At 37.1% G+C, this 24,703-nt stretch overlaps 1 protein-coding gene across 4 annotated transcripts in view; it reads left to right on the top strand.

Moving 5' to 3' along the window:
- Nucleotides 1-24,703, top strand: part of Lgr5 (leucine rich repeat containing G protein-coupled receptor 5) — a 124,801-nt gene extending 100,098 nt beyond the window's left edge. Inside the window, exons 7-18 of one of the 4 annotated variants that reach the window (XM_048805068.1) lie at nt 2,403-2,471; nt 4,019-4,090; nt 7,603-7,674; nt 7,938-8,006; nt 8,136-8,207; nt 11,547-11,612; nt 12,573-12,644; nt 16,556-16,627; nt 17,428-17,553; nt 18,692-18,837; nt 20,488-20,571; nt 21,920-24,703. In XM_048805068.1, the coding sequence (XP_048661025.1) occupies nt 2,403-2,471; nt 4,019-4,090; nt 7,603-7,674; nt 7,938-8,006; nt 8,136-8,207; nt 11,547-11,612; nt 12,573-12,644; nt 16,556-16,627; nt 17,428-17,553; nt 18,692-18,837; nt 20,488-20,571; nt 21,920-23,031 (2,032 nt within the window). In that variant the 3' untranslated portion in view covers nt 23,032-24,703. The remainder of the gene's footprint in view (nt 1-2,402; nt 2,472-4,018; nt 4,091-7,602; nt 7,675-7,937; nt 8,007-8,135; nt 8,208-11,546; nt 11,613-12,572; nt 12,645-16,555; nt 16,628-17,427; nt 17,554-18,691; nt 18,838-20,487; nt 20,572-21,919) is intronic. The other 3 variants (XM_015483007.2, XM_048805076.1, XM_015483008.2) reach the window with 3 other exon arrangements.

Here is a 24,703-nt window from a genome sequence, read left to right as displayed (position 1 = left end):
TTCTGTATTGTCTCTCAGGCTCACTATTCAGGAATTTGGTCTTCCCTACTGATGAGTGGATATAGACTAGGCGAATGCCTGAGTTTCCAATCCAAGATGAACAGGCATTTCAATAAGAAACAGGATTCATGTTAAAGCAATTCCAAGAACTGCAAAGTAGTAATAGTTACCATTTATCTCACTATATCTATAATCAACTATCACATTGAACCGTTGGCATACGTCATCCCAATAATTTTTACAAACATCCTATGCACGTAGCCATTTCATCCTACCTTAGGATGGCATCCTATTTAATGAGGGTAAATTATTTTACCAACATTACATGTGTAGTCAGTAGCATAACAGGGACTTGCTTCCTTCTTTGATCTAAACTTCATGTTTACCTCTAGATACTACTTCCAAAGAATAGGTCCAAAATTCAGTTCGTTATTGGTACCTATAATAAAAATGAGTCTGGCCAGCTGAACATGACCTAGACCCTTTCCCAAAGTCAAGGTAGAGGCTCTCACAGGTCACACCAGGGTCCCAGCCTTTTCCCAAGAGAGGAACTGCTCTTTATTGTCCTGTTGAGTGGGAGAAGTTTAATGAGGGTGAGGATCCTGAGTGTGCTGGGAAAGGAAGATGGCTGTAGGCATGGGCTCATCTCCATCTCCACATTTCCATATTCAAGTGTAATAAACCACCCAGGGCCACGGAATCTACTATACTGGCTCTGACCAGGAATGCAGGAGGAGGTGACAAAGTCTCCCATGGCCTTGGGGCCCATTTTTCATTTGCATACAAAGCTCACCAATTTGCACATGCTAAATTTAGCTTCTAACCAGGTCTGTGTCCACTAATTTCCTGAAAGACCATTTGTTATTGGTCTTTTTATAGCCAATGAGCTCTAACAGCTCTGCTACCAGGGTTACTTAAATCACCCTGTTTCCTTGTAAATGTCAAAGATGGACTTGTTCAGGCAGGACCTTGATGTCAACTTAATGGCATAGATGAGCATTTCCTATCAGCTGCTAGGAAAATTTAGAACTTCTTTCTTCTCTACACAGGATTGAGCTGGGGATCTTAACAATGGAAAACACCTTCCAGTCCTTGCAACAGGTCAATAGGAAAAAAAAAAAAAAAAACATGGTATTTGATGGGTATTTGCATGATTTTTCTTTTTCCTCAATCCTGGGTGAAAACTCACATTTACATATAACACCATAAAACAAAACATTTTAGGGCAAAATTTGTACAGGTCTTATTGACTCCTCCCTCTTGCCCAGGGCTACAGAGGATCAGTAAATTGGTTATTCCAACCTCTTCCTTTCCCTTACTAGAAATCCAAGTAATTTATAAGGGCCCAATCCTTGTTTAATCAAAAGAGAGCATCTGGAGAGATTTACAAACAGGAAGAAAATTTATGTCCACAAAAGACATGAGTTTCCTGCCTGCAGTATAGCTTAAGGATGGTTTGTGCCAGACAAGTAGGAATCTTGATTCATGTTTAACTCAGCCAAATTATCCTTCTCTTAAAATTAAATAGCAATTCTTCTCCACAGAGGAAGATCTAACCACATCTGATTGCCTGACCAAAAGGTTTCTGTGTCATCTGGGAAATCTGCCATTCCCAGAGACCAGAAGGCAATTACTTTTTCATACGAAGATGCAGGTATAAGGTGGAGTGAGTCCATAAAGCACTAGTGAGTAATGGAATTGAAAAGCCATTTGTGCCATAACAGATAGAGAAATTAATGACTTGAGATGGTCTGTCCTTTCCATCTCTCTGTGTGAGGAATAATAAAGAGCTTTGCCTTACAGACCAGTGAAAACAACATGCTTCTGATTTGAATCATTTGTGACTCTAAGGAAATTCTGGACTAGATGTTCCTCTTCCCAATATCTGTATCTCATAAACCTCTCCAGAATCAGGTCCCATCCAGGACTTCAGGCTGAGAGAGATGCAGGCTTTCCTCAGGAGTCAGGAATAAAGCAACCCTCCAAGGCATCTTGACCCAAGAAGGGGAGGGAACAAGAAAGGGGATGCCATCCAGAAGCCTGAGTACAAATAGAAGCTGCCAATGTAGAGAGCCAGGCTCAGATGAAGAGCTCCATCAGCCTGCAGTCAAATCAACATGCCAAGCTAATGCCACTGCTGCACATTTCTTCCTGTTTTCAATGACTTAGACCTGTTGAGCTTAGATTCTGAAATTTCTCTTAATCAGTGTAATGACCATTTAAATGCAGATGCCTGTGGAATCTGTGGTCTGCAAGCTAAGAAAACCCTCTTTATAAAGAGAAGAAATGAGAACTTTCATCAGTGATATGAGTCCATTGGAACAACATGTTGACTTACCTTGTGAAATATAGTTGCTGTGAGTTTTGAAATGAAAAACAAAGTATTATTTATTCATTTTCAGAGATTTAAATTACAATAACCTTGATGAATTCCCCACTGCAATCAGGACCCTCTCCAACCTTAAAGAACTGTGAGTATTTGGGAAAATTTTAGTAGAAGAATTTTGTTCATCGTGAATTTATTTTTAAAATATACATGATTCTTGTACATAATATGACTTCCTGGAAAATTTTTGAAGTTTATGTAAATAGTGGTTAAGTATACTGGAAATATAGTTTCATTGATTCCTATCGCCTGCAGATATTGAATTTTTAAATTTATGATAGGTTTCTCATATATTTATATAAGAAATATATGCCAAGCCCTACTCTTTTTTCTTTTCCTAAGCCATACATATTTACATACATTCAATATAGTATATTGTATTATAGCATATAATATAATACATATTGTAAATTTGTAGTAGAGCTATAATAGAATGCAGTTATTTGCTGAGCATTTCTAAGAATCCAAACAGTTCTAGGTTGCATGAGTATAAAACTGAATATATAAAATAGCATATGTCTTATATAATGCTAGGTGCTTTCCCATACATTTCATTATATACATTTTTTCCTTAAATGCTGCATGAACTTCATCTCATTTAAAAAACAGTTTTATGAAAAGAAAGCTAACTTTCAGTCATTAGAAGATATATATATATATATATATATATATATATATATATATATATATGCTTTTAGNTGAGAAAAATTGTCCACACTTTTAATATATATATATATATATATATATATATATATATATATATATATATATGCTTTTAGATGATATAAAATCAACTTTTCTTCATACCTAAAAAGATGAATAGCTTATATAAATAATATTCTAAGCAAATGTAGAACCTTATTATCCTGGCAGTGAGAAATGAGATACACAGTCAGAGAAGGTAGATAGGAGCTTATTTATAAGAAACAGCCAAAAAAAGAAAGAAAGAAAAATGAAAAGAAACAGCCCTCAGCAGTTGCCTCAGGAAACCCCATGTGCAGCTCAGCTAGGCAGCCTTGCCTGTACTGCCACTCACCTCTGACCAGCACAGGCCCGTGAAGACCCAGAGATCACTGACTCTGTCCCTCTGCCATGCAGGGAACCTTAGCACCCATAGATGAGAAGCCATTTTTATTTATTACAAACTCACTGAGCCGGGGCACCTTTCTTCAGGTCAGGAAATTTTGTCCTCATAAGAAGATTACTTAAATCTCTACTTCACTGCAGCTAAAGTCAATTTTCTCTTCTCCTAGCTTCAAATGGGGTCAGGAGGAGTGATCCTAATCCTCTCTCCAAAGATAGTTCCCACTCCTCAGGCTGCTATACAATGGCACTCTATTTGGATGTTAACAGGTGGATTTTCTTTTTATAATATGAGCTTGTAAGTTTCCATTAAAAAAAAAAGTTTTTTCAGAATCTCTCTTCCTCTTTCAAGACAAGGCACATGATTTCTTTTTCTCCTAAAGAATAAATGAGTGTCCATAAGTTTCAAGCCTCAGAAAGGAGTTTAAGTTTGTCCTCTGGCTATTGAAAGTGATGATTATTACCATGGTGGGGGTGAGGGGAGCTATTAAATAATTTTGCCCCACACATGATTTTCTATAAGTTGGTTTTTTTCCCCTCTTTTTCTAGAGGATTTCATAGCAACAATATCAGGTCAATACCTGAGAAGGCATTTGTAGGCAACCCTTCTCTTATTACAATGTAAGTAACCATGGTGCTTTGGGGTTTGTCCATATTGAAATGTAGTATATATAGTACTTTTAAATATGATGTACTGTCCTTTGTTTGCCTGTGTTTTGTCTCAGCTGATGTAATAATCTATACAGAAAAGTGTATCTGGAGACGTCTTGTCAGGTTTCAGCTGAATACTGAAATAACAATTTTTTTTAAGATCTATGATATACATTGCATTTTGCTTGGATGCTTCTCTTGCCTATCACATCTCACGATCTTATAATTGCTTTTGGATATCTCTTTTTTCTAAGGAATGAATCTGATCTTTACTGCATCATTGTTAAGGCCACATAGTCATCCAGGACTTCAACCCAAGCATACTAGAAATATAAATTATCATATGCACCACCATTTGACCCAGTTATGCTATTCCTTGGTATATACCCAAATCAGCATACTACAGTGACTCAGCCACATCAATATTTGTAGCAGCTTAATTAACAATAGCAAAGCTATGGAACCAACCTAGGTGCCCTTCAACAGATGAATGGATAAAGAAAAATGTGGTATATATACACAATGGAATATTACTCAGCCACAGAAAGAATTAAATTATGGCATTTTCTGGTAAATGGATGAACCTGGAGACTATCATGCTAAGTGAAATAAGCCAGTCCCCCCCCCAAAAAAGGCTGAATGTTCTAATATGTAGATGCTAACACACAATATAAAGGTTGGGGGTAATAGAAGTTCATTGGATTAGACAAAGGGGAATAAAGGGAAGGAAGGGGAATGAGATTAGGAGAGGCAGTAGAATGAACTGGACATAACTTTTCCTATGCTCATATATGAATACATAACCATTGAAACTCCACATTATATACAACCACAAGATTGGAATCCAAATTAGATTAAGTCATACTCCATGTATGTATAATATTTCAAAATACATTCTACTGTCATGTGTATCTAAAAGAATAAATTTTAAAAATTAAAAAAAGAAATATTTAACCTTAAAAAAATAAAGAATAAATAAATTATCATATGAAAATGGGACTTGGCAAGCAGTAGACTCCAACCTAAGTTGGTGTGGGATGGAAGGGCAATGTTTTATGCTAAGTCTACTCATTATCAAGCCCAAGCATTGACTCACAGAACAACAAAGATGTAATTCTAGAAAGGTGCATATGTTCTAGAAAGGTGTGTATAAAGATTTATATGCTGTACAAGAATAAAATAAGGTTACAATTACAAAGCATAACTAGTTTTATGCTTCACGTTTAGCACAGACAATTGATTGCATATAGGAAGATGAAAATATACTAGTATATTATTAGACTAGAACTATAAAGAGATATTAGACTAGAAATATAAAGAGATAACCAAAATTAGACTACTCTTAGTTAAAAGACACCTGTCCAAGCATGTTTGGGGCATGGTATTGGCCCAGGGTCATTGGTGAGGAATCTCAAACACAGAAAAGGAAGGACAACTGTTGAACATAGTCTCTAGGGGCACTTCTTGGCAGATGTTCATCCTGAGCCAACTAGATCAAGAGGCTTTCTGGAACCATGTGGCATTTGTCACAAGTGATCTGGAGCCCCAATTAACCCTGACAACTGGAAAAAATATTTTGAACTAACAAACAAAACAAAGCATTCATCATCTCTGAAATGTTCTGGCAATATCTGGGTAAGCTAAGGGTTTTAAATTGTATTGACCAATAAACATTAGTCCTCATTAGAGGGTATTTACATATTAAGAGGTTGGCAAATTGCATTGCCTTTGCTCCACTTTCCTTGAAAGCCAGAAGTTTTTAATCACTCTTTTGATATGCTAATAGCTCCTGAGGAGGACTAACAGCCTCTGTAGTTATTAGAGCTCCAAGCCATTATTTGATGGTTGTGGCCACTTTCTCCCTGAAACTTTGCTCTCCTTGCTCCCACATCCTTTTCCACCTCCTGTCACAACCAGCCCCTTTGGTCTCCCCCATCTCTGTGCATGCTTCCCATGTCCTGTCCTCACTGCCACCTCTGCAGTTACAATCCTACCACACCTCTTCTTCATGCCTGCCCAGGGAACTCACATTTGTACATGTATATAAACACAGTTATATCTACATAGCATAAAGTATAATCAAAAGCCAATGTGACATTACCAGGAAAATTCCATTTTTAAATCATAAAGCGTATATTCGAGCTCTACTCTTTCTCTTACTGATTGCCTAATCTCAAGAGAAAAGAAGAGGTTAGAGGGTAGAACACAAGAGGACCAAGGTATTAGGTAACAACTGTAGCCCAGGTACTTTGCCAGACACTAAACAAACATTGGCTCTTTTAATTCTTAACACAAAGCATATGGCTAATGTATCATTGTTTAACAAATTAGAAAATTGAGGATCTAAGAGGTAATGAGCTTTCTGAGGTCTCTGAGCCTCAATTCTCTCCTCCAAACTGAAGAAAATAATATGTATGCCATGGATCAAAGTTGCTGCATGGCTCAGTTGATGTGTGCCTATATGGAAATGCTTTGTCAAGTGGAAAGTAATATGCTATTATTTATTTGTTTTATCCCAACTGATTCCAAAATCTTGTAAGGCAGGAACATTTTGCCATGCCTCTTTAAAAATCCACCATCTAGAATAATGCTTACAGGCATAGTGGATACCCAATGACAGCTTCTTTAATAGATCAGTCTTCCAATTCCCATATTGCCTACCCTCATGCTTTGAACATAGCAGACATCAATAAATATTTGTTGAATTTAATTGAATTAACAAGCTGTCTCAGCTAAGTATATGGGGCTCCATTGACCAGGCAATTCAAATATATTTCAAATAACATTGAAAATATCTGTAAAATTATTTTTTAAGTTCTAATAATATTTCACCTTTTTAAAAAATATTATTTTCTAGTTTTATTTGGACACAATACCTTTATTTTAATGTGGTGCTGAGTATAGAACCCAGGGCCTCGTATGTGTTCTACTGCTGAGCCACAACCTCAATCCCAATATCTCACCTTTTAAAGTGATAATTAACTTGAGAAAACTCTAATGTTGAGAAAAACCCCATTTTCTCTTAAGTAATTTAGAGAGTCTTGTGTTATGATGATATTTAACCCACAGATAGAACCTTCAATGGATATAGATATATAAACATCTTTCTTTAATGGTACAATTACCAATACTTTGAATTACCTTTTTGCCACTAAAATGTTGGTGCTATACAGGTATTGGAGGCTGAGAAAGTTTTTAAGTACAGTTACAGTCAGTTCACTTGCTTTTTTGCTTAATAACTATCATTTATAACTGCCTTGCTGTCAGAAATTTTAAATTTGATATAATATGGATTTCTTACCAAAAGTCTCTAATGTAAGTCAAAACACTTTTGAGGTTTTCCTGGAATCAAATAATCAGGAATGTTATGTAATATAGTATAATTAGAATTACATAAATACATGTACTTGTTGAAATTTCAAACATATTCATTTCGAACAGATATTCTAAGACATTGGTGTTTGCATTTTTTTTTTTTTTAGACATTTCTATGACAACCCCATCCAATTTGTTGGGAGATCTGCTTTTCAACATTTGCCTGAACTAAGAACACTGTAAGCATCTGTTTCTGTTTTTTGTTTTGTTTTTGTTTTTGTTGTTTTGTTTTTGTTTTTATAGTACTGATCTTGAATCCAGAACCTCATGCATGCTAAACTGAACTATATCCCCAGCCCCAAGTACCTGTTTCTCTTCTGTCTTCAAGAATTTCTGTGAAGACCAAATGAGTATTATAGGTTGAAGTGCTTTGAAAATGACAATAAGAACTGCCCCTTTCTGGAATCTTCTCCCAGTAACACTTACATATTTCTCCTTCTAGGACTTTGAATGGTGCCTCACAAATAACTGAATTTCCTGATTTAACTGGAACTGCCAACCTGGAAAGTCTGTAAGTACTTGAGTAGGCTCTTAACTTTGGCCAGAACATACACTGACCTTATGCCTGATCAGCCTTAACATCAGTGAATCAAAACATGTCATTGTGTGATATGTGAATGTCTGGTTTGTGTTTTAACAGGACTTTAACTGGAGCACAGATCTCATCTCTTCCTCAAACCGTCTGTGATCAGTTACCTAATCTCCAAGTGCTGTGCGTATCAGTAAGGCGATAACATTGTGTAAATAGACAACTTCCATTTAGGAGTAAAATGGTAGCCATTATTTTAATAATCCTTTAAAAGGGGAGAAAGTTATTTCCTTGCAGGTCTCTAGGAGGTCAGTCCTCCTCCGTTGGCTGCTTTGGTCCAGGCTCTCTACCATGACCCAGTAACCATGGCCTTGTGCCCTTTGTTTCCAAGTGCTGACAGTCATCTAGGAGAGTTCCAGTTGGCACGTGTTCCTTTCAGAAAATGGATATAAACAAGCCAAAATTACTTCATTTCCTCCTCTAAAGGTTTTGCAGAGCAGAACAAAATAGTGTAATGGATCAACAGCCCAAGCTGAATGCCAAAATATAAAACTAAGTTTTCAAACTGGCATAAACCTTGGTAAAGGTGACCAAACATTCTTCTCGTAGTTGGGGGTACCATGTTCTAATGTTTCACCTGATCGTTAAACAGCTTGCTTATGTTATTCTATTGACTTGGGACTTTTCCCACTTCCTTTTCTATGTTTTATGAAAATTGAGTTATAGGGACTTGAAGAGCCTGGTTTTGACCTTCTACTTTCTGCCTTCTCCCTCAGCCCCCCTCAACTCTACTACCTTCCTCCTAAGCATTTTTGGGCCTTAGTAGAGGAGCCCTTGGTCCCTTGCCATGCCTCTGCTCTCACATAGTAGACACCTATCATGGTTCAATGCCTGTAATTCCACCACAGGCTTTACTTAGCAGCAGAACAATACACAGCACTATATTTGCTAGGTAGAAGAATGGGAATATCTGCCACATGATTCAAAACTTGTCAACAGGATTTCTGCAGAGAGCATTGTGGTTTGAAGCTTCCTCTTTCTTGTAAGTGCCAGGTTTGCAGACAAAAGGTGTGGTAGAGTCTGTCTCAAAGAGAGCTTGTTGTTGTGCTAAAGATACTATCTCTATTTTCTTGGTAAAAAGTTTTAAAACCTCTGTCTAGCCTAAGAATATGGGACAAAGAGTAACTGTTAAGTTCCCACCCACTGGGCATGAAGTTCAAAGAATTTCCAGACTCAGGGCCCAGAGATTGTTGGGCATGAGCCCCTCTGCTTAAATAAACCTGCTTCCTGAAAAATCCTCAGGTCCAGCCTCATCTGTCCTGCATTAACTGTAGATACCCCAGTTGCTCAGTGATCTGGTGGTACAGTAACACCACATGGTAGGCTTGGAATCAGGCACCTGTGTCTGAAGGAAGGGAGACAGAGCAAGTCTCCCCTTCTTTATGCCTTATGAGGTGTAGCTCCAGATGAGAAAACTGAGAATTAGGAATGTCAGAGTTATTGCAAAGTCACATTACAAGAAAATAACAGAGTTTGAATTCAAATAGTCAGTTTGAATAAATAGGAGAAAGTGTCTATCCAGCAAGTAGTAGAAGTTTGGGAGGCAATGTTAAATTCTGCTTGTGAAACCCTGAATAGATATAATTAACAACATTTCTTGAGGAATCTGGATCAATAACCTGATTAATATTTCACATAATGTAACTGAAAGGAAGGGAGCTGGTGTTCAAATTACATCTGTTTCCTCTATGTCACATAGTGAATGTTAAACTGCCAGGTACAGAAGAGTAGAAATAAAGGCCAACTGGCAAACTCATTAAGAGCAAAGACTCCTGAACCTATTTTTCTGAAATATTTTTTGAAAGACCCCAAAGAACCCAAATACATTAATACAATATCTTGTTTTCAAAGCACTTCAACTTGTAATGTCATTTGCCCATTACGACACCCCTGAAAGATCAGCAAAGCAGGTGTCTTCCTATTTAAGGAGAGAACTGAGAAAGACACCAATGCAGATTAACCAAGTTGAATTAATAGAAGTGGAGACTAGAACCAGGTCTGTGGCCTTTATATAGGATATTTTATGTACTTGAAAGTATGTCTGAGACAGCCCCTCCTTTGGTTGTAATGTCCACTGAGTACCTGTGACGTGAGGAAATTTCACTGTATATGTGTTGTTTTGCCTCCAAGTTCCTTCACCCTCTTGGGAATTGTTTGACCCACACTTCAGGCTATATGTGACTTTCCCCACTTACTAGCTGGTAATCTTAGGTAAATCATTTCATTATTATATGTCGATAATCATAGTATCTCCTTCATAATAGATAATCCAAGTAAAGCTATAAACATGGTACCTTTATATAAAAAGTGCGTAATCAATGTTAGCTATGAAAACTATCAAGTAGAAGGTAGAAAGCAATGCTATGGCTTTATATGGAAGATTTTATGTACCTTCTACTAAAATGTATACAAGAAAGGTTTGGCCCCTTTTGCAGCCTATACAGATGAGTAAACCAAATTATCATCATCTTTGATAATACATGTGTCCATTTTAATACATTCACTACTTTTCAAAAATACATACTACATTGTTAATCAGGTGTATTTTTGCATAGATGTGGAATTTTTTGTTTGCTTTAGTGTGTTTTGTTTGTTTGGAATTTGAGGGTCATCTTTCAAACTTCTAGTATGAACTACAAATATGCATCTGCAAACACCTTTATTCAAACTATTTATGTTTAATAACTGAATTCTATTCCTATCTAAACACCATTTCCTCAGAAAATGTAAGATAAAGTGATCCACTGTAAAAATAGAGAAATTTTAAAGTATCTTAGAAAACAGCATGAATTTTTTCAGCTGCTTACTGGTGATCTAGTTTTAAGAATTAGAATCAGGCAAGAAAATGTGTTAGTTGATTAGCTAATAACTTTTAAAACATGAGAAGTTTTTTAAAAATCTATCTATGTTACCAGTTTTTTTTTTTAACTTTCTGCAAATTACCATGGCTTGTTTTAGATTAGCTATATTATACTATAAATATGTCCAGATGTTTTTGTTATTCTGTAATTTGTTGTGTTTTGGCTGAAGACTTTCTTAGATTTCCCTCCCCCACCTGTAGTGTTGATTTCAAAGTTAGCGCTGTTTAGAATTGTTGGGTTTTGTTTTTAAGTTCATTAGAAAACAATGATTTCTGTTAGCTATAGAGATATAAAGATTCTCAAAGACAGATTATTTAATTTGTACTCATTTCAGTAAAATAATAGCTAGAACATTGTAGATCATCACTAATGAAATATAAGTAAATTATTTAAATCAATTAAAGAATTAGAATATTTACATTTCTGTAAACATTGGAATCCATTACTTAATCCAATAATGCCTATGACTACCTGCTGCCTGGCAGGGCTGTGGAAGCTTCTAGGGTCAGCCTATGGTGGGGGGGATATAATATCTTGGAGAGAAAAGGAAGAGAGAGGCATGTTTCCTCACAATTAATGTATAACATGTTCTGTTTTTCAGAGATCTGTCTTACAACCTGTTAGAAGATCTACCCAGTTTTTCAGTCTGCCAAAAGCTTCAGAAAATGTACGTCTATGAGAGTCCCTAAGTTACCTGGCAAAAAAAAAGAGACCAAACTCAGGTTTACTATGTGGCTCACTGGCAAGACACGAAATGTATTTTTTCTTACATACATAAAGTGTGATCTTGTCAGCGACTAGACTTACTGGAAAACAGACCATAATACTTTATGATGCTTTGTACTATAATATCAACACAGCATTTATTATACATCTGCTTTCCCGCCCTGCCCCCACACCCCACCTCTGTGAAGTTGTGAACTGGGGTTGTCTAAGCTTTGGAATTTTTCTTCTACAAGTAGAACCAAATGTATACATCAATGATTTGGTATTATTATTTTTTTTTTTAATATGGGAGGACTTGGGTTTGTTGTTGTGTTTGTTTCATAACTGCCAGCTTTATAGGAGATGCCATATTTGTCATAGTTGAAGTGCCACAGATGCTACTTACGCATGAAACATTTTTGACCTAAGTAAATTATTTGAATCAATTAAAGAATTATAATATTTAATTACATCTCCTAAAAAAAATCAGCCCAATGCCTTTATAGTCAGACTTCACTTTCACCAAAACAATATTAACCATCTACCCTTTCACACTTGCAATTTTCTCTAAAAGCCTTGGAGTGATTAAGACAGAAAAATAAAGCAAATGTATCTTTCAAAAGGTAAAGATTTGACACTCCTGAAGACTTTCAAAGAACACAAGAAGAACTCTGAGGGCAGGGCCAGGAGAGGCATCCTCAAGTGTTTGTAAAGATGATGGCATGTCTGGAATATGGTTTTATATCTTCCCAAGGGACTGAGCTGTTTTGAAAGAGAGCAGCTTATTTAAGTGCATAATTGTAATTTTCATTTTTAAACAAAAAAAAAGTTACTTAATAGTCACAGGTAATCCCTCTGTAAAACTTTGTAATCTTTGAAACCTGTAACTTTGAAATCAGTCTTCGGAATTCTGTCATTTCAGTGACTTCCAACATAATGAAATCTATGAAATTAAAGTCAACACTTTTCAGCAATTGCCTGGCCTCCGATCTCTGTGAGTACCACCTCCCAGCACCCACCACAACACAGAGCACTTTCCTTCTCTTGGGGGCCATTCCCTAACATTTTCTCTTCATTCCATACTCACATTATTGGGTCTCGGTGCATATATTTGCTATGAAAAGGCAAATATTTTGCTTCTGATAACTTCCAGGAATAAATTCAAAAATAATAAGTTTACAGTTCTGCTCTCTGCCAGTGAGCAGACATGCAACTTTGATGAAAAGATAAGGAACCAAGCTGTTGAAGAGCCTATACAATATGCTTCTGTTCAGCCTAGAATTGGCAGTTGGCACAAAAATGGGATGATCACACAATTATTCCTGCCTCATTTTCCTTCCTAGTTTAAGGTTCTATGTGTCTCAAAGTGCTTAAGGAGGTGATGGTAAAAAAAAAAAATGCAAAATTCAGGTCCTCAACTGCCTCATGAGTTAAAATCTCTGCTGTGGGGCCTGGGCATCTGCATTTTAACAAGACCCTTAAGGTTAGAGCATAACTGTCCAAAAAATACTTCCATTACTCAAGAAATTATAACTTATAATAATTTAATTCCATTTTATGATTGAAAACATTGCCTGTTTTTAAAATTAAGAAGTGGTATTATTTAAATTTTTACTTTAAAAAAGAGAAACAGATAATTTTATGAAATGACAGTTAAATTTTTTCTATCCTGAAATTGAATTCAACAAGATTTTTGATGAATGGTGATGATATTATAATGTTTAGAATGAAGTAGTATGTTTGTTAAAAACCTTTTCTTCCACTGACTTCTAAAGTTTTTCTTAGCTTTTGAGCAACTCTACTTTGGTAAAATACTATCACATCTTAAAACATTTTAAATTTACCTCATTTATTCACTTTCTTCTATCTCCCCCCACCAAAAAACAAAAACCTCTTGTGTGTTGCCCTTTTCTTACTTTTGCATTATGTCTACTTGTGTAGTTATTTTACTTGTGTGTGTGTGTGTGTGTACACACACACACATACACAATCTACTTTTATTACCTGTCCTATCCAGCAGGTTTGAGTCGTGGCTATTTTCAAAAGTCAGTTCTCCTTTAACAGGCTGACCTCTAAAGATACCAGAAGAATGTCACACAGACTCCAAAGGCTAAATTGGAGCCCCCCTGAATTCCTCTTTCCCTTAGACTTCACATCCTGTCACTTCCTAACTCTGCCAATTTCAATTTCTTCTCTCTCCACTCTTCCCACCAAGGCCTAGTGACTCATCAGGATCACCATCCTCCTCCTCCTCCTGTTTGCCACCACCCATTCATTCTCCAAAGAGATGTAAAAGCAATCTTTCTTACGTAGAAGTCCACAGCTTCCCTGCTTGGGACACCTTCTTGTTATTCCCCTGCCATCTTCAAGATCAAGACTCGATATCCCACCTCTCTCCAAAATCTGATTACAAACTCCTGGTTCTGCCTCTTCTGTCTCCCACACTTTCCCAGTCCCGTCACATTGGCTGCTGTTTCTCCTTCCCATTGACTGTTGGATTCCTCCCCACACTTCATTTGTCCCCTTGACATCCCACAAGACAGATGGTCTGTCTTTGAGCCCACTCCATTCTGATGCACTTTGCACATTCTCTACTGTAGGACTTAACATTGGCATTGTCATCGGATGAACTATGCCCCACCTAAAACAAGAACTTTTTTGTCTTCTTTCTACAGGGTTTAGTGCAGTGGCTCTCTCATTTATTTACTTAAGAGTTCAAACATGAGAAAAGATCAGGGACTCCAGAGCCAGTAAGCTTGAGATTGAATCCAGCTTCTGAGATTACTTTGTGACTTTGAGCAACTGACTTTTCACATATATCTCCACTTCCTCATCAGTAATACAGGGATAATAATAGTATCTACCTTTTAGGGGTGTTGAAGGTTATGAGATAGCACATGTAAAAAATGTCGTAATTGTACTAGCACATAGTAAGTATGTAACAATGTTGTTATTATTAGAGTAAGTATATAGTCTTTCAGAGTATATCAGTGAAGATCCTGGCAGGAAACAGAATTCACCCCCAATAGTTCAAATAAAGGGTCACCTACATAGGTGCAGCAGTGAGCAAGCAAGGGTATTAGATCTGCAGAAACCAGCAGCATCAGCAAGACCAGGGCTAAAGAGATACTGGGAGAAAATTGTGTTTCCAGAGCAAGAAAGAGCTTGATCATGGAGAGGCTTGCAGTGGTTGAGAACCTATGTAGATTCCAAAACAGGGAAGGAGCAGACCACAAGTGCCCTGACCTGGCCTCTCCCTACTGGGGTCCCCATTGGGAAATCAAACAGAGCAGGACAAGAGAGTGGAAGATGATGCCTTCAGGGCTGCTGCAGAGATTCCAGCATGTGCAGACTGGACAGAAAGCACCATTATTTGAACATCTAAATTTGTACTTCTTTACTTAAAACCCAATCAAATCACTATAAAGCCCCATGGCAGGATCAGTTTACATTCCAGATATTCTACTACGATGCAAAGCTCCCCAGGATGCCTATGCTCTTAATTCTGCCAAAAGACTTTAACAGATGGTGTTACTTACCTCAGTAGGTTTGCATTCCTGGAGCAGCTCAATGGAAGACAGTTGCCATTTGTAAGCTTTCCCACCCGCCATGTTTCTTACCTGCCATCTTCTGTTCTGAGATCAGTGCAAAGACTTCTGATTTCCTCCAAAAAAGGAAGAAAGTCCCCTTAAGGAACCTTTCAAATGGGAATGTGAATATTCTGAAATTACATTCATCCAGGGTAACTCAGGGGCCCAATGTTATATACATCTTCACCTGAGAAAAGTTGTCTTTGATCTTTCAATTTTTTCAAATGCCTATATCTTAGTTACCCTTACTTTTTAAACATTTTAAAAATAAAAATCTTAAATTCATAGTCCTTTTTTTAAAATATAGAATTTCTTATCTCTAATGACTTATAGACATTTTTATAAAAGAAATTATTTCAACTTAATTGTCTACATTTCACTCTGTATGTGGCAAGCGAATTTTATTTTCCCATAAACCATAGTTTTTCTTGGCTATCAAAGAATTTTAAGGCAGGGGGCTGGGGTGGTGGCTTAGTGGTGGAGTGCTTGCCTAGCATGTGTGAGGCACTGGGTTCGATTCTCAGAACCACATACAAATAAATAAAAATAAAATTCTATCAAAAACTAAAACACTAAAGTTTAATTTAAAAAAAAAGAATTTTAAGGCAAATATATATGTTTGCCCCTATTTTAGTCATATCCTAGGTAAGAATTTTCTTTTTATCAGAAGCCAGGCATGGTGACAAACATTTGCAATCACAGCCAACTTGGGAGGCTGAGGCAGAAGGATCCAAGTTCCAAGCCAGCAGTAGCAAGTTTGCCTAGAGTGTATGAGGCCCTGAGTTTGATCCCCAACACAACAGGATTTTTTTTTTTCTTATCAGTATCCTTTCCTGGATGTTTTCTTATAAGCATCTTTTTATTTCAAGGTCTGACATATATAGGTGATATGCACAAATTTTAACTTGTGTTTCATTACATATCCAGAGACATTTTTAAAAATTTACTTGCTTGTAAGAAGAAGAACCTCAAAAGTTTGTCTCTTCCCACTCTCCTACCCCCACTCATTTTAGAAAAGCCCTAGTAAAATTTTACAGCCATTTTAAAGTCAGCCTTTTAACAAGAAGAGAATAAAAACCCAAAATATCTACCTGAATGACTTGGCCTTGATTGCTTCAAACAAAGTTGATTTGAAGTTCTCTCTTTAGTCATCTTATATTATCAATGTCTTTATCTGAAGGACAGTTTGATGAGCTAATTGTGCTTGGTCTGTACAGAAACTAAATTTTGATGGAGAACTAAATGCATATGGTAAAACCTCACATGTTCTTTTTTTCATATGTAATCGTCTCTTTGGTCCTTTCTTGAAAAACAGGAATTTAGCTTGGAATAAAATTGCCATTATTCACCCCGATGCATTTTCTACTTTGCCATCACTAATAAAGCTGTGAGTATTTCATTACTTGTTTATGGCATGTCTTTTAATAAATGGGGACCATCTAGATAATAAAAAATTGATTTTGCTGAAGACATAATGTGTTTTCCACCTACAGCTATGTCACAGTCAGGGAGGAGCTTCCCTGCTCCTACAGGGCCATATGGGCCCTTAAGTGGATAATTGAGATCTGAGTGACAGCTGGTTCTGATTATTCAGGTGAAGTCCATTTTTGCTGCGTAATCAGGTGGAACGGAAGAAGATGTCAATTCAGTTCTGAAGGGCTTCCTTTTTTATTGCTTGCCATCTTGACTAATGGAAAACCTTCCTGTGCACCCCCCTCTTTATTTTTTCCTCCTCTTCTTTCCATCTCTTGCTCCTTTCTCTCCCTTTTTCTTATCTACTAGGGAAATAAGAATTGTGTAGAACTTAGGATAAGATGGGAGGGAATAAAGCCCTGACTTTTTTTTTTTATCTCTACTTCCTATTAATTTTCAAATAAATGTAACAACTTCCCCCTTGATTTTAGATATCTCCATTTGGCAAAATGGAATCAAATGCAGAATGATTTGGATGCAGTTAAAACTTTTTCTCCTGCAATTCTGATTGCAAATAGAAAAGTTGTCAAGAGCTAAAACCAAAAACGATTACTTTTACCATTAAGAGTAAAGACACACACACACCAAAAAAAGACTCTGGACTCTGCTTAGAAGTTTTTATTGAGCAGTTTAATCATCTTTAGAATGCTTTTTTAACCTAAACGTTTTATGCTAACACAAACTAAAAGCCAATTGTTGTTTGATGTTTTGCAGGGACCTATCGTCCAACCTCCTGTCGTCTTTTCCTGTAACTGGGTTACATGGTTTAACTCACTTAAAATTAACAGGAAATCATGCCTTACAGACCTTGATATCATCTGAAAACTTTCCAGAACTCAAGTGAGTTTGTCATTAAAACTAATAAGATACGTTTGTAGTCATGTGAAATAATAGACATGTTATAGTGGTTTTCTAAATTTATGAGGTCACAGGACACTTTTGAATTGCATTTCATGCTCTCAAGTCCCCCACCCCTGGACATGGTTAGAACAAGCCCTGAAGTGGGATGAAGGCATCCTTCTCAAAGATGCCTCCCAGAATTAGAGAGTTCATGGAAAGAGTTTGAAAATCATTGATCCATTGAACATAAACTAGGACAGATAATTAAATGACATTATAACATTATAGTACTCTGTTTACAAATTTTAATTGATCTAGCTTGTGTATATGTTATACTGAAATGTGCTAAATTAATATTTGGGGAAGTTGTGCACTTCAAAACCTGTTATGCTTATTAGCTGTAAAGAAGTATCTTGAAAGATTATATATGTATATATGTGTATACATACATATACATACATATGTTTTAAACACAATACTTTTTAATATATTTTCAATATCATTAAAATAATATAACGCCAAAAGTTAGTTTGTAAAATGGAAGAGAAAAAAATGTTAAAAAATGCCCCTCCAAACAACATTTTTATGTGTTTTTTCTTTCTAGACTTTGTTTCATTTATTTAATTATTAGACTCAAAATATGCATAGATATTTATATCAAGTTTTAGCTATTTAAATAATGTTACAACATAATGTTACCATAGTTTTCCTAGCATTTAAAAAATTTTTTGTATAGTTGTAGATAGACAGCATGCCTTTATTTGTTTAGTTTTTAGGATAAACCCAGTGCCTCACACATGCTAGGCAAGCGCTCTGCCACTGAGCGACAGCCCCAGCCCTTGCTAGCATTTTTTAAACCCTTTTATTATGGAAATTTCCTATCCTGTGAGTGATGGAAGTTGACTCACTCAGCTTCAGCAATTACCAACATTTCGTGGTGATAATTTTTATTAACTCCATTATTGTTATAAGTAGCACTGTAATGAACATCTTTATGCACAGAATTTATATTTGGATTATTTATTTAGGTTAAAATCCAAAGGTAGAATCATTTGGTTAAAAAAAAAAAAAAAAAATGACAAACTCTCATTTAATGACCCATCTTTCAAGCTGTGTTTTTTGTCTTGTGCTTCTAAAGGATTATAGAAATGCCTTATGCTTACCAGTGCTGTGAATTTGGAGTGTGTGAGAACATCTATAAAATTCCTAATCAGTGGAATAAAGGTGACAACAGCAGTGTGGATGACCTTCATAAGAAAGATGCTGGGATGGTTCTGGTTCAAGGTAAATCCTGCTAGGTCAACAGTAATGAAATTGGGATCAGAAGGGTTGAGAAAAGTCATCAAACAGATCATCTGAACTCAGACCAGTCTTTAAGTAACCAACCCAGCAAGAATCAAGCCCCCTTTGAAAGACTTGCAGAGAAAGAGAAAGCTCCCTCTGGGTTTATTATAAAAGTTCATCTGTTCTGTTGGTGAATTCTTAACATTTATATTCATGGTTAGATCTTCCTTATCACGGGTTGTCCTCAGGGGTGATTACTGATATCGGTATTTCCATAAACTTTTAGAAAGGTACCATTCCTGTGGGGACTTTTTTCAACCTTGCTGCTGAGCTTTTGTCTCCAAAAGACAAAATCTATTTTTAGTCTTATGGCCTGGGGACATTCCTCTGTATTTTAACAGTAGGACTTAAGAATTCAGCTTCTTATCCAACCAATTCTAAATCATTCTCCCCACTCACCCCCCACACAGGTATCTGTCAGGAAAGTGGAGTGAGATAATGTCTGTGAGGCCCTTGGCTCTCCTTGAAGTAAGACGTTACTTAGACAGACAGCAATGCACCTCAACCACACCTGTGGTGATGGGGAGGCGCCTCAGGCAACACCTTCTCTTTTCCCTGCCAACCCTGCGAGTTTGCACAGGGTTTGAACAGAAGGACTGCTCATTCTTTAGGCCTTAATGATTTGTTGATTCCAAAGCAAGTGTGGTTCAGTCTGTTTTAGGATTACCTTAACATTTCTCCCTGTGTGCGTATTGACTTAAGGAGCTGATATCTTGGCCTTTGGCGCATTTTATTTTTCTTCCCTCCCCCCTATTTTAGGCCATAGCATGAATCTTGCTCTGGTTCTTGCTTTGTTTTTGCTCTTTTTGCCTTACACATTCTAATTTTTACTACCTTCATGCATTTAAAAAATTAAAGTGCCTACCATGTGTCAGGCACTATACTAGACCCTGGAGGTACATAATAAACAAGAGAAATAAGGTCCTTCATAGAAATTATTTTCAAGAGCAGTAATTCTCAACTCTGGGCCCCCTGTTAGAATCACACAGAAGCTTTCTAAAAATACTGGTGCCCAAGTCCCACACAATACAATCAAATTCACATCTTTAGGAAAGTGTATTAGACTGTGAATCTCCTATTTCATGAATAGTTAAACCATGTACCAAGTAGTTACTTTTACTTGTTCTCTGTTACACAGAATCCCCCAAGGAAGATTGAAAATTATTGTCCCTGATTCTCCCTCTTGTGCTCAGAGAACACAGCCCAGAACCTGGGCACCATGGCTACTGTAGTGTCCCCTGCACTATATGGAGAAGCCCATAGTCGTCCTATAATTTAGGTTAGTAAGAATTAAGGCCAAGACCTCCAGGGAACAAGAACAGAATGAGAGTGCTTAGATGTTATAACCTAGAGTCTGGAGTCACTCTCCCTCACCCATGGAACACTACGTCATAGGAGCTTGAGTAGAACGTCCAACACAACTTTATAATAGACTTTCAAGAAAGCTAAAGCCCAGGGAAAGGCAGGTTGTCTTGCCTTCACTTCCCTTTGTGACAGATTATATCTGGAGGGCGACCCAAGATACTCTTTCCTGGAATTCAGTCCCTTGAAAGGAGATAGAACTAATCATTCCAGGTCTTCTTCCTGCAGATGAGTGTGACCTGGAAGATTTCCTGCTGGACTTTGAGGAAGACCTGAAAGCCCTTCATTCAGTGCAGTGTTCACCTTCTCCAGGTGAGAAGCATAGAAATGCCCAGCTGTAGCATCCACTATTGATTCTAATGCCATCAACACTGTGGCTACACTTCAGAACTAAATCCAGTCTACCTTGTGGCTCATCAGTGTCCCTCTTGGGGAACAAGGGTGTAAAATACTTATAAGTGTTCATTTCCTGGAATTGTTCTCCATTCAAAAATGGGAGTTTTGTAGGAAACTTATGATTCAGGTCATAGAAACTAAAGAATCAAGCATGTATTTAGAGGTATATGTTATTCTTAAACCAGTTAGCCTTTTAGCCTGAAATGGCTTGTTTTCTATAATCACTGACTTTTAAAAAGTGATTTAAATCTTCTCTTACATAAATAACCATTTGGTGAAAGCAAATAATGGTTTTTATAAATAAGTTTGGTGTTGTTGTTTTTTTTTCTCAAATAATTCACTTAATTGTCCTGTTTCCAGAAACAGATGAGCCAGTTGAAAAAAGACAACTGGCAATGGTTAATATTTTATTTTCAACAATTAGATCAAGTCTGTTCCCTGTGTTTGTCACCTTCCTGTAACAAAATAACTGAGATAATCAACTTAATAAGGGAAAATGTTTATTTTGACTCATAGTTTCAGACCATGGTTGCTTGGCCATATTGCTTTGGGTCTTTTGCAGCACAGTATATCATGGCAGTAGCACATGGAGAAGGAAGCTGTTCATCTCATGGGAGCAGGGAAGGAAAGAAACAGGAAAAATAGGGGCCAGGGTCCCAATATTCCTTTCAAGGCCACGCCCCAAATGACCTAACTTCCTTTCACTAGGCCTCACCTCTTAAAGTTTCTACCCCTTCCCAACAGGGCCACAAACTGGGGACCAAGCCTTCACTACATGGGCCTTTGGGGACCATTCAAGATCCAAACTATACCATTACCTAACAACAAATGTCAATCTAAAACTAAGATGAGACTTTCATGAAATGTGTATTCATACTCCCCATACTTGATATCCTAATGTTATGAAGTATTTCCCTAGGATTCTCATTTTCTTCCTGTAGAAACCTTACTGAAGCATTCTGAAAAATATGAAAAGAGCAGGCTATATAGCTTTTCACCTGGTCCCAACACTGCTATATTTTGGAGACCTTTAATCAAGTGACTGAAGGCCCCATTTTCATTCTCTATGTACATGAGTACCTGGTGTGATCAGTCAGGGCGGCAGAAACTCCAAGGTGATCCCAACAGTGGTTTGCGAAAGTGGAGCATGCCATGCAGTACTGTGAGTTATGATGACTGTTACTGGCCTTTATCTCTTGCTGTCCTAATAAGAGAAACAAAAGGACAATTTGGTAAGAGTTGTCAACTCTAATTTGAAACACAGCCTTTTTCTTCCTTGAACTTTCAGGCCCTTTCAAGCCCTGTGAACACCTGTTCGGTAGCTGGCTGATCAGAATCGGAGTGTGGATCATAGTAGTTCTGGCGATTTCTTGCAACACCTTGGTGATTTCAACAGTGTTCAGATCCCCTCTGTACATTTCCTCCATAAAACTGTTGATTGGGGTCATTGCAGTGATGAACATGCTCATGGGTGTCTCCAGCACTGTGCTGGCTGCCATAGATGCATTCACTTTTGGCAGCTTTGCGCAGCACGGTGCATGGTGGGAGAATGGGGTCGGTTGCCAAATCATTGGGTTTTTGTCCATTTTTGCTTCGGAATCATCTGTTTTCCTGCTTACTCTGGCAGCCCTGGAGCGTGGGTTTTCTGTGAAGTGTTCTGTAAGATTTGAAATGAAAACTCCTTTTTCTAGCCTGAAAGCAATTATTTTGCTCTGTGCCCTGCTGGCCCTGACCATCGCCACAGTTCCCCTGCTGGGTGGCAGTGAGTACAGTGCCTCCCCTCTCTGCCTGCCCCTTCCCTTTGGGGAACCCAGCACCACTGGCTACATGGTGGCTCTTGTCTTGCTCAACTCCCTTTGCTTCCTCATAATGACCATTGCCTACACCAAGCTCTACTGCAACTTGGAGAAGGGAGACCTGGAGAATATCTGGGACTGTTCCATGGTGAAACACATTGCTCTGTTGCTCTTCACCAACTGTATCCTTTACTGCCCGGTGGCTTTCTTATCCTTCTCCTCTTTGCTGAACCTCACATTTATCAGTCCTGAAGTAATTAAATTTATCCTTCTAGTGATTGTCCCACTTCCTGCCTGTCTCAATCCCCTTCTTTACATCCTCTTCAATCCCCACTTTAAGGAGGATCTGGGGAGCCTGGGAAAGCAAACCCACCTCTGGACAAGATCAAAACACCCAAGCTTGATATCTGTTAACTCAGATGATGTTGAGAAACAGTCCTGTGACTCAACCCAAGCCTTGGTAACCTTCACCAGCGCCAGCATAGCCTACGACCTGCCTTCCAATTCTGTGTCATCGCCAGCTTATACAGTGACGGAAAGCTGTCATCTTTCATCTGTAGCATTTGTCCCATGTCTCTAATTAATATGTAAGGAAAAGTTTTTCAAAAGATGGGAACTTGAAAATGTGAGATTGAGGACATCAGAGCAGTAGCAAAGAAGACTGGGGTGAAACTGGGTTTAAAAACCAAAAAATAAAATAAAATAACCTCTCAGTGTGATAAAACTGATACCTATTGATACTTGAGAGTGAAATACAAATCTAAATGCTGCTTGTATGTTGTTGAGCTAAGAGATAGATCAGTCACATTACTGATATTGACCCAGATCAAAAAATCAAATTGAAATGCTCTTTAATAAAAGAGTCTCCATGATTTTGCATTCTCTTTAAACTCACCAATATGAGCTCAGTGGAGAAGACTCACTTGCTTACAAAATGGGTTTATTTAAACTCCCAAATCTCTTAAAATACATTTGAAAGTATTGGGAAAGTGAAGGTTTGAAATGACTTACATTACTTATAAAAGGCTATGGCCTACAGGATTTCATTTTAATGACTATATGGAGATGCTTTAGTCTGCCTTTGCCTTTCCTCAGAGAAGATCCTTCTCAGTCACCAGTTCTGGATAATATAAGGCAGTATTAAGTCATCTATAGTCACATCATTTTTACAAATACTGGGTTTTAGGACTCAGCACTCTATGGTTTTATGGAATAAAACTGATTACAGGGGCTGGGGCTATAGCTCAGTTGGTAGAGTGATTGCCTTGCATGCACGAAGCCCTGGGTTCAATCCCCAGAATTAAAAAAAAAGAAAAAGAAAAGAAACCCACAACTGATTATAAATATTTTGAAAGGCAAATTAACTGAAATTATTAAATTATTCCAAGGCAATCATGTACAGGCAAAGCTGTCTTGTCTAATTCATAAGTCCTTGGTGTCCAAAGCTCAGAAAGGAAGTCCATTGCAGGCAGTGAACATATCTAGAAAAGATAGCAAGCATGTGGGATTTTTTTTTTTTTTAATTTCTGATTGAGTGCACATTTTTTGTAAAAGACTTTATCATTTATTCAATGGATGTGCACCTTAAGATAATGATCAAGTGCATACATAACAAAAATTAAGTCCACCCATAAAACTTCTCATGCATGTATTTCTAGTCCCTCTGGCCACAATTTGGACAATGCCTTGGACTCAATAGAGACTTGGTAATATTTTATCTTGTTTATTTACCTTGGTTTTAGCTACATTCTCTCTGGATCAACCACTTGATGTGAGGAACATTACTCTTCTGATTATTCCATATTAATACATGTGTTAGATATTATAAGAGACAAATTATTAAATATGAAGAGTCAAAGGATTAAGTCTTAACTTCTATTATCCTACATTAGTTTCATTATACCCAAACCAAAAAGCTATTAGGTAGATTTATTTTTATATAAGCATGTTTATTTTGATCAGATGTTTTAACTTGGAATTTAAAAAAATACATTTATGAGATGTTTTATAAGATGTGTAAATATAGAACTGTATTTATTACAGTAAAGAGTCAGTGACATTAAAGACCATGATAATAAACCATGTACAGTGGCATAGCCTTCCATATATATTGTTTCTCTGTCCATTTTCTTTAAATTCATCAACTGTATGTAATATATGTAAATATATAATACTTGTAAATAGATTCCAAATTTGCTTTTCTATTGGATACAAAATAAATTTGTAATAAAATGTGTGACTATAAAACAAAA

Source organism: Marmota marmota, unplaced genomic scaffold (assembly GCF_001458135.2).
Source record: "Marmota marmota marmota unplaced genomic scaffold, marMar, whole genome shotgun sequence".
Classification (NCBI taxonomy): Eukaryota; Metazoa; Chordata; class Mammalia; order Rodentia; family Sciuridae; genus Marmota; species Marmota marmota.
The sequence above is the reverse complement of the archived record's forward strand: the minus strand, read 5'-3'. Positions and strand labels throughout refer to the sequence as shown.